A 10,935-nucleotide genomic window follows, 5' to 3' on the forward strand; every position below is an offset into this window, starting at 1 on the left:
TATGCAATCCCAGCTGAAGAAATCCCAGCTAAAAGTATACCAGCCTTCTTGAAAGGATTGATTGATTTTGCTTTATTCTGCAAATAAGCGCTATAATTTAGATAATATTCAGATATAATCAAGAAATAATATACTTATAAAACAATAAATAAACATATATAAGCAGACATATATAAGCAGATATATATACAAAATTTCAATCTACTTACTCGATAGGACCAAATATATTTTCTGCAGCAGATTCAAATATAACATTAACCTTATAATGTTATTATATCTTGACGTCGCGAAGATTAACCTTATAAAGTTATTATATCTTGACGTCGCGATGCTACGCGTACCGCTTGATACGTATCATATACGTATGCACGCACATACACATTGTCTCTCAAGGCGTATTTGCACACTCAAGCGAATAATCGTACATGAGCGCTGCAAACGCGCCTTGAGGGACAAACTCGCTTTGCGTGTGTGCGTGCGAGCATACGTACGTGAGAGTCTGAAACTGAACCTGATTATTATGATAATGATGATGGAAAACGAAAAATGTCACATTTCTGGTATACGATTATCATTCCTCAGGATTGACTGCACCAATCTTATTCAAACTGGTCGCAATCGAAAGCTTGCATCCACATTGTATGAGAAAAGTGCCGTTAGATTTTTGATTAACGGCTTGGTTTCTGAGGAATTTTAATCGAAAGTTTATCAGACGTAAAACTCCGAATAAGCTACTTGGTATCGTCGCGGCCCCTGTACATAGGCAAACCGTTGACAAGCTGGAACGAAGTTTTATATATACTTGGCGTCGCGATGCTACCGCGTCGCTTGATTTTCACAATCACATTAATGAATATATTACGTAAATAATATTAAAATGTGTAAATAACATTTTATTAATAATTTCTTGTTTTAATTATATTATAAAATCATCGCTTTATTAACACAACTTAATATTTTTATATCATTTGATAAATTATTATTTTATCACAGTATGTACTATATATATAATACTGTTAGATCAATTATATTTAATGTAATATAGTAATATACTTTAACTTCTTATATATAACATATAGTATTATGCTTCTAAAACAAAAACAGAATTTCAAAGTTTACAAAAAACAAAATTCACAAGAAATAAAATTAGAAAATACGATTTTCTTTTTGTTTTCAACACCGTAACTTTCATAAATTATTATTTTATCACAGTATGTACTAAATGTAATACTGTTAGATCAATTATATTTAGTGTAATATACTAATATACTTTAACTTTTTATATATAACATATAGTATTATGCTTCTAAAACAAAAATAAAATTTCAAAGTTTATAAAAAACAAAATTCACAAGAAATAAAATTAGAAAATACGATTTTCTTTTTGTTTTCAACACCGTAACTTTCATTAAGTTTTGTCGTTACATCCATGACATCCTGAAAGAATACATGAAAGTAATCAATTTGATGGCATGTTTGTATTAATTACATGATAAGAAAACAAATATTTTTCATAAATATTATTTGATGGTAAACAACAATTAAAAGCAATTGCAATTACCAAAATGACATTATTCACATGTAGATTGCCGTACAGCTTTTTGTTTGTTATGTATCCATGTTTTTATTTGCGGTGATGTCCGGTGAAACAAACAACTATATTTTTTTTTCTTTTCTTGAATTTCTCGTAAAGACGGTAGCGTTAACTTTTCCATATGTTTGGCAAATGCTTGAAGGACAGTTTCTTTTTCTTTTTCTGTCCAGCGCTGCCTCTTGGTTTTGCCATAAGGAGATGCTAGAAGAAGAAACATATATTACTAAAATAGCGCATACATATTGAAATTGATAAATGATGAACCACAACAGTAAATATGAATTAAACAAAACATTAAAATATAAAAATAAAATTTTATACTTTTTTAGCTTTATATTTTATTCAAAATATAGTAGTCATAAAAGAAAATAGTAAAAACAATATTTTTTAGTTTTACATTTTATTAAAAATGTAGTAAGATCATAAAAGAAAATAATAAAAGAACAGATATTTTTTTATGCTAAAAATCTCGACAATATTAATCTTTTACTAAATGATTTCTTTCTTCAGTACTTATTACTTTTACAAAACAATCTTGAAGTAGCACTTTATGCTTTATGCTTTTGTCTCATTATTCTGTACATAAAAGTATTACGGTAAGATTATCGAAAACTAGATATTTCACGAGATATTTTATTTTTTATATCAAAATATGTCAGATTAAAATATAAAATAACTCAAAAAGCACTTAATGAAAAAATACTTTATTATAGCGTTTTGGAAATCTCTCGAGGTAAGCTATAAGAATATGTAATAAAAAATGGGGAGATCCATTTAAGAAAACATCGACCACATTGACCTCACCTTGAAAAGACCACTTAAGGTCAAATCCATATTTTTATCATGTGGCCCCCTCGAAACCATGCAACTTTTGTCTGAAACATTTTTTGATATCTCACTTCGTTTCCGAAAAATATGCCCGCGTCACTATAAATGCTGCACCCTGTATATATACTATATATAGATATGGTAGTTTTAATTTTTCACACATAGATGTAATATTTGTAATATATAGCTTATGTTACATTGTAGTTACATTGTAATTATATCCCAAATAGCATATTGACTCATCGATATTGTAGGAGATGGAAATTAATCAAATTTCCTCAGCATTCTATAATTTCAAGATATCACTGTGCTATCTGGAATATAATTACAGAATAACAATAATGTAACATATATATGTTATATTACAAATATGTTACATTTATGAGTGAGAAATTACTACTAACATATACGTAACATAATACATGTTAGAACGTTATATATCTGTTGGATATAAATATTCGAATATTGAATAAGTAATTTATATTATTTCCATTTATTGTGTTGAATTTATTTATTAAATTAATATGTTTTTATTTGATTTTTTAATCAAGATTGATTTATTAATGTTTAAAGAAAATAGACTTTTATGTATAAAAATAAAATAAGAAGTTATCTCTAAAAAAATCGAATTTATCTGATGCAATCATTTGTATTAATAATGTTATTTAACATTTCTCAATGATAAATTATATATATATATATGTAACAGTGCACCCCCCATTCTGACACATTGTTACCCGGCAGTAGACCGCCGGAAGTCTGCCGCCCGGCGAACATCGGCCGGGCAGGGGCAGAACAATAAGTATAAAATAAATTTAAAAACCTTATGTATTCATAATATAATTTTTATTATAATTATTAAATTTATTAACAGATGCCGAAAACTTTTCGAGAATTATGTGCGCGGCAAATAAATCGGCGCCTTCAAGTTTATCAAAGACAATCAGAGCAGCAATCAATTATATATCATGTCCATAGACCTACAGTCAGTACAAGAGTCAATTTAGAGACTCAAGAGTCGATAGCCGATATGAATGTACCTATACAACAGTGCATCTTACTTAATGATTCAAATTTAGATAATGATAGATTTACTGAACTTTCTACCGATGTTCCGATTGTAGACGTTCATTTAATTGTTGAACCGGAAAATAGAGAGAATACCGGGGAAAACACTTCTGAATCTCTACAATTTTCGAATTGGTTACGTTCTTGGAAATTAAAACATAATATTACTCATGCTGCTATGTCAGAACTGTTAAATAAATTACGTACATGTGGTCACAGCGATCTACCAAAAGATGCAAGAACACTGTTAAATACACCGAGAAATAGTATTGTAGAAATATGGGCAGATAATAGAAGTTTTTTTCATTATGGTTTGGAAAAAGCAATAATTGAACAATTGACACGTACAAAGTTCACAGTGGAAAACGAAGTTATTATGATAGATGTGAATATTGATGGACTGCCAATATCAAAAAGCAGTAAAAGCCAAATTTGGCCAATATTAGGCAAAATTTTTGATAACAAGGCATTACAAGTGTTTACACCATTTGTTATTAGTGCTTATCATGGGTACTCGAAACCACCTTCTATAGATGACTTTTTGACTCCTTTTTGCCAAGAATATAATATTCTTCGGACTACAGGACTTATTTTCGGTGAGAAACGATACACTGTACAAATAAGAAGTGTAATTTGCGATAGTCCTGCAAGAGCATTTGTAACTTGCACAAAGTCACACAATGGATTCTTTGGTTGTGGAAAGTGTATGCAAGAAGGCACTTATCTTAATCATCATATGTTATTTTTGGAATCTAATGCACCTCTTCGGACTGATGAGAATTTCAAAAATAGAACACAAGAAGATCATCATACTGGTGTATCTCCTTTTGAATCAATTATACAGCTGTCAATGGTTTTACGATTCCCTTTAGATTACATGCATTTAATATGCCTCGGAGTTACGAAGAAACTGTTGCAATTATGGATAAATGGATATCAGACATCAAGATTAAGTGGACGAAAAATAGCACAGTTGTCCGAAAAGTTAATTGCAATGTCGAAGTGGGTACCTAAAGAGTTTGCTCGAAAACCACGTTCTGTACATGAATTGACTCGTTGGAAAGCAACAGAATTCCGACAATTTTTACTGTAGCTTGGATCAGTCGTCCTAGTAAATATTTTGTCTAAAGACAATTTATTGCATTTTGATGCAATAAATTGTGCAATACGAATATTGTGCCACCCAATAGATTGCTTCCGAAACAATGAATATAGTAGAGATCTATTGTTTCAATTTGTTGAAATATTTAAACAGTTGTATGGCAACGATAATATCATTTACAATGTGCATAATTTATTTCATATAAATGAAGAAGTACTAATGTTTGGACCACTAGATAATTTTTCTGCCTTTCTTTTTGAAAATTACATGATGTCAATAAAAAAAATGCTAAGAAAAGCCGAAAAACTATTACAGCAATTTGTTGTGCCTCTAGCCGCTAAGGAAGAGGTCTTTAGGGATTTATACGCCCAAAGGATTAGGATCCACGCTCGACATAAGACACATCGGTCGGGTTACGACAAATTATACAAAAGAATTTCGGAAAATTATGTTTTTCAATCTACTGAGAACAAATCTAATATTCCTATATTGAAAAAGAAATGTTCGAAAGTTCTTCCTATGAATTGTGTCAATGCTTATTGTATGACTGAATTTAACGATTTTACGTTGACAAACAAGAAGCCTAATAACTGTTGTTATCTCAAAGATAAAACCATTGTTATTATAGAATATATTTGTTATAACGAAGAAGGTACAGCTGTCATTATTGGGAAAAAATTCTTAACAAAAAATTCGCTGCCATATTATCCTTGTGAGTCACAGGATATGGACATATATGTAGTTAAAAATTTATCAACTCTAATAATGTGCCCAATAACAGAAATCATGAATAAAGCTGTTCAACTTCCGTTTGAAGATGGAATATCATGGTGTTGTATGCCGTTATTACACTCATTGTAAAAAAAAGCACTGCTCTAACCGAGTATGTTATATATGTTGCTGAAAAAAGGTTATTACTACTTTTGTATATCAATACAATTTTGGAACTTAATAACTGCATGCATGTTTGCTTGCAAACTGCAGTAGAGATGCTAATTCTGTTTTTTTCTTGATACATATAACTTAATAATAAACAATAATTTTAGTGTTATATAAATTGTAAACGTTATAATTTTTATCTCAAAATTAATTATATTACAAATTCTAATAATCGCGGGCTAGTAAGAGCCAGAACGCGGATGGCAGTGCGTCAGTTTTACTGTATAACAATACCAAAAATATGAATAAATTTTACACTAGTCACATTTAAAATGCCCAAGAAAAGTAAACAACTCACGCGAGCTTGTATCAAACAGTCGTCGCCATGTGATGATTGGGATGAATTTACTTTTCATAAGAGCTTTGGTCCTTATGGTTGGTTTTACATATGTATATATATCTTATATTAAAATATGAAATAGAATTTATATTTATTCATATATGTGTAAACATGTTACAGAAACATACCAAAATGCACGAGCTGTCGAAAAAGCAGTAGGTGAAATGTCTGCATCGGATGAAAATATTAATATAGAAGCGCAACAAATAGAAGATGCTTCATCGAATAAGAAATTTATTAAAAAAAAGAAATTCTATGGTGATACATCAAGTGAAGGTATTTATATAAGATAAATTTCTATCAGAAATATTTAGGACAAACTATTAGAAAGTTTATATATTCACAATAAACAATATAACAATTTTGGACATTTTTAGATGAACCAAAAAAGAAAACTACGAAGAAATTTAAAATGCCCTCGAATTATATTTCACACGACTGTGTATCTGAAGTAAGCCAGCCACATAGTAAATCATTAACGATTACTAAGCCTGTAACGGGTGTACTTTTTATGAGCTCGCGGATTTGCTCGGTCGTGTGATGGATGCTATATTATTAATTGCGATGGATGATGGTTTAAATTTAAACGATATAATAGATAATGTGGTACAAGATTTAGGCCATCAAGTGCCATATAACCTGGAAAATAGAAGGCGAAATGCAAGGCCACGAAACGAAGATTACTTCGAAGTAACAATTCCTCGATATACCGATGTACAGTTTATTGAACACTGTAGAATGTCACGATATACATTTGAGGTATGTACACGCACACACGCACGCACGCACTATATATATATATATATATATATATATATATATATATATATATATATATATATATATATATATATATATATATATATATATATATATATATATATATATATATATATATATATATATATATATATATATATATATATATATATATATATATATATATATATATATATATATATATATATATATATATATATATATATATATATATATATATATATATATATATATATATATATATATATATTATTTATTAATATTTTTCAACGTTCGTAAAGTGATATTTTTTCAATGGAATTATTAATGGAATTATAGGAATTGCTGAATAATGTTGCTCCTTTTATAAATATGCAGCAAAATGTTAACATTAATATTACTAAAAAATTAATGTTTACCATCTGGGTGTTAGCAAAGCCAGAGAGTTTTTTAGCTGCCAGTGACAGATTTGGTTTGCCGAAGAGCACAGGGCATAAAATATTTAGAAACATTACACATTCTCTGGTACAATTAATGCCTCAGTACATAAAATGGCCAAATGCAGCACAAAAGCAATTATCTTGTAATGTATGTTTCTTAATTAAATGCTTCTGTGTACATGTGTATGTTAATGCAATTGATTAAAATTGTTATTTTTTAAGATATTATTCCTAAATTCTAGATATTTGAGGCTCGATCACGTGGATTCCCGGGAGTAATTGGTGCTATAGATGGTTGTCACATTCCTTGCAAACAACCGATAGGGAATGCAAATGATTTTTATAATAGAAAAAGTTTCCATTCAATTATATTACAAGGTAAATTTTGTATATATACAAATAACTTTTGACTTTAATATTTTAAATGCAATATTTTAAAATTAAAAAATGTTAATATTTATTATAGGGGTATGCGACCATAGAGGATTATTTATTGATTGTTTCATTGGTATGCCGGGTCGCATGCATGATGCACGAGTATTTCGAAATAGTCCGTTATTTCACCAAATATCAAATGCAGAAAGACCTCTAATTCCAGAGAATATGCACTTAATAGGAGATTCTGCATACCCTTTATTATATAATGTAATGACACCAGTTAGAGATAATGGGCATTTAACATTTTCTCAAAGAGTATACAATACAAAATTAAGTTCCATAAGATCGATTATTGAAAGGGCATTTGGATTATTAAAAAATAAATTTAGAAGGTTAAAATATTTAGATATTTCGGATTTTAATTTGGGAAATGATATGATAGCAGCAGCATGCGTATTGCATAATTTTATAATAATTCATGATGGCATAAATGTGGAAGAGGAAGATGATTTTTTTAACGAAGCAAATATAGAAATTGATGATATTGTACATGAGGAAGGTTTGCAAGCTGTACAAAAACGTACACAAATTATAGAATTATTTTAAATACATATATATTTAATACATAAATGTACATATGTATTGTACAAAATAAATATGTTTTATTAAAATATAAACCAAATACATGTTCATATATATTTCCTTGAAACATGTATGTAACTTTATATATATATTTTATATATAAAATAATTTAATATATATATATTTTATATATGAAACAACAGAACATTTTATATCTCTTAGTTTTCTTTGCATATATTATTATATTTCTATACTTGAACACAAGTGTTTACTGTTTTGCGTGCGATACTAAATTCCGCAAAATATCATTTCTTTCACGTTGTATTTTATTATGTTCTTCTATAGTCTCAGTTAATTTATTTATCGCTTCCACTCTTTTTTCTTCACAGTCTAATAATTTTTTTCGTAAATCGTACATAACTTTTGATTTGGCAGCTTTTTGTGTTTTAGTCTTCATGTTATCCTGGCTCGATGTATCATTACTCGTACTATCGTAACATACTAACTGCTGCCTAAGAATTGTACTTTTAATAGAGTATTTCTTTTTACCATAATCATAGTTAACTGTACCAAAATTTAATCGCGCACAATTTTGAAGCCAATCAAAAACATATAAATTACCTTGCACAAACGTTTTTACACACCTGTTTGACTGTTCGTTTTCTGTGATTTGTTCAGCAAATTCCATTTCTGAGCAAGCAGAACTTATATTTTGATCTCCGCAAGTCGACGTAGATGGGGTCAAACTGTTATGTTCCTCATTAACTGCGTTGTTATTTATTGCCATAGAAGATATTGTTGGACCTATGTGTACAGTACGATCTTCTCTATATATTTCTTCCATGAGGTCGTACCATTCCCAATTAATACGTCCACGACCAGTACTCGTTTTTTTATTATTGTCTAAAATATTCCTATAAGATTTTTTTAAGTTTCGCATCTTGCGGTCCAGAGTGTCTTCGTTAACAATATAATTATTTTTTTCGAATTCATCAACAATTTCTGTCCATAAGAGCTTTTTTTAATTTTTGGATCACGAAATTTAGTTTTTCTTTCATGATACTTTTCTAAAAGAAGCTTGGTACTTTGCCTCGTCCAACTGAATGATTCTATTATGGGATCTGCACCATAAAAATATTTTATTTCGTATATATAATTAAAATATGTGTGTGTAAATCGTTATGAGTATATGGTATATACATACCATTATTTTCTTTCTCCATCACACCTACTACTTCACTTGAAGTTATATTGGTGGCGAAATATTTATTAAAAAATTCGGGATCTGTGAATAACCAAATATTATATATATATAATTTATAAATTATTGTACGTATGTGCAGGAATTTATACATACACATAAAAATAAGAATATGAATATTCACTTAAAATATTTAAAATAGCATTACATTTTTATATAGACATATATTACATGAATATATCTTATGTGTAAAATAGATTAAAATTATATACAGATATATATTTTTATAATTTTACATACCATTTTGTAGTTTGTCATGTATATCGCTTGTTGCAGTGATGCAATAGGTCATATTATTATAATTATAATACATTTCCATTTCTTGTTGCATTGTGTCAGGGTTATGTTTCTCTGGATTTACAACGTGTTGTACGATTGTAGCGTACTTTTAATATGATGGATAAAATGGCGACCGCTCAGCAAACATGTTGTAAGAGCGTAAGCCGCTATGTGGCGTTCAGCAGAAAATCTTACAACAGTTGCGTCGCTACTTTCTCTGCTGAACGCGACCAATGAGATGCGGTGTAGTATACGCACCGCGGATATAAACACGCCAGGTAGGCGGCGCGGGGCGCGTGGTCGGTTTGTTGTGACGGCGCGTGGTTCACAAAAACGCGTGAGTGGCAGACTTCCGGCGGTCTACTGCCGGGTAACAATGTGTCAGAATGGGGGGTGCATTGTTACAAGCCAGGTTTGTCATTTATATATATACAGGCTGCTTTCACGTAAATACAACATATCAATAACATATAATAAAAAATAAATAACATATAAATACCAAAAATAAATAACATAACAGATGTTCTCTTTTAATTTATGTTGGTACACATTTAGCGAACAAACAAAAAACGCAAACGTTCGGACTATCGCGTTTGTGTTTGTATTGATTGTTAGTTTTTTTTGGTTGCACTGAACATGATAATTTCTAGTTATTAACGTTATCATTTTCAGTGCAATCGAGGAAAAACAATATTAACAACCTAATATGAACACGAACGCGAATGTCCGAATGTTTGCATTCGCTGTTTGTTCGCTAAGTGTATATGTACCTATATAAAAAATATATATATATAATATTATTTATACATATATTATAGCATGTGCAGCCATAAAATTAAACGACTCGGCTTCAAAGAATTCTGACAAAACCTCAGAAGACTTTAAATCCGACGATTTAAATGCAGCATCGGAAGATACAAATTCAGATTTTTCTTACAAAAATTCTTCTGATGAAGATGAAGGAACGCAGAGCTACAAAAACACAGGTATTACACTGATTGATATTTTTTGATTGAAAAAAAACTATATAAAAATAAATATAGACATATTTTTTACTTCTAAGTAAAAATACAATTATTTTTTGAAATATAAAAACTTTAATTTTTAATATCGTTTTTCATAAAAATGGAAAAACTTGAAATTATATATTTTGTCATTTTTATGTAAATATTAGTTAATGACAATGAAAACAATATATTTTCTGTACAGAAATTTCAACAGCTCAGCCAGCAGTATTAGCAGATGTGAGTCTTGTCACAAGCAATTCGACGCACGAAATGCGTCGCACACATGGATCAAACGTATTATTAGATAAAAACAATAGAAGAAAAGAAAATGTGGAACAATTCGAACATTTGGAGCACA

The 10,935-nt window shown here is 29.4% G+C and overlaps 2 protein-coding genes across 4 annotated transcripts; one reads left to right on the plus strand and one right to left on the minus strand.

The window, feature by feature from the left end:
• Positions 1-6,436: 6,436 nt before the first annotated feature.
• On the plus strand, positions 6,437-8,085 carry LOC115242558 (putative nuclease HARBI1). Of its 2 annotated transcripts, none has more exons than XM_029818947.1 (4): positions 6,437-6,630; positions 6,970-7,218; positions 7,313-7,448; positions 7,537-8,085. In XM_029818947.1, exons 1-4 carry the CDS (start codon positions 6,610-6,612, stop codon positions 8,052-8,054), a joined length of 924 nt encoding a protein of 307 aa, XP_029674807.1. In that variant the 5' UTR covers positions 6,437-6,609; the 3' UTR covers positions 8,055-8,085. The 2 variants fall into 2 exon arrangements, with proteins under 2 accessions (XP_029674807.1, XP_029674808.1); XM_029818948.1 differs by having other exon boundaries at positions 7,009-7,218.
• A 95-nt stretch (positions 8,086-8,180) lies between these two features.
• On the minus strand, positions 8,181-9,800 carry LOC115242557. Of its 2 annotated transcripts, XR_003885073.1 has the most exons (4): positions 9,532-9,800; positions 9,235-9,315; positions 8,675-9,151; positions 8,181-8,542 (listed from the first exon to the last, which is right to left on the minus strand). XR_003885073.1 is itself a non-coding variant. In XM_029818946.1 (3 exons), the coding sequence occupies exons 1-3, from the start codon at positions 9,620-9,622 to the stop codon at positions 8,958-8,960; spliced, it is 366 nt and encodes a 121-aa protein (XP_029674806.1). In that variant the 5' UTR covers positions 9,623-9,800; the 3' UTR covers positions 8,181-8,957. The 2 variants fall into 2 exon arrangements, 1 of the variants encoding a protein (XP_029674806.1); XM_029818946.1 differs by having other exon boundaries at positions 8,181-9,151.
• Positions 9,801-10,935: the final 1,135 nt, after the last annotated feature.

This window comes from Formica exsecta, unplaced genomic scaffold (genome assembly GCF_003651465.1).
Source record: "Formica exsecta isolate Colony F162 unplaced genomic scaffold, ASM365146v1 scaffold610, whole genome shotgun sequence".
NCBI classification, from domain to species: domain Eukaryota; kingdom Metazoa; phylum Arthropoda; class Insecta; order Hymenoptera; family Formicidae; genus Formica; species Formica exsecta.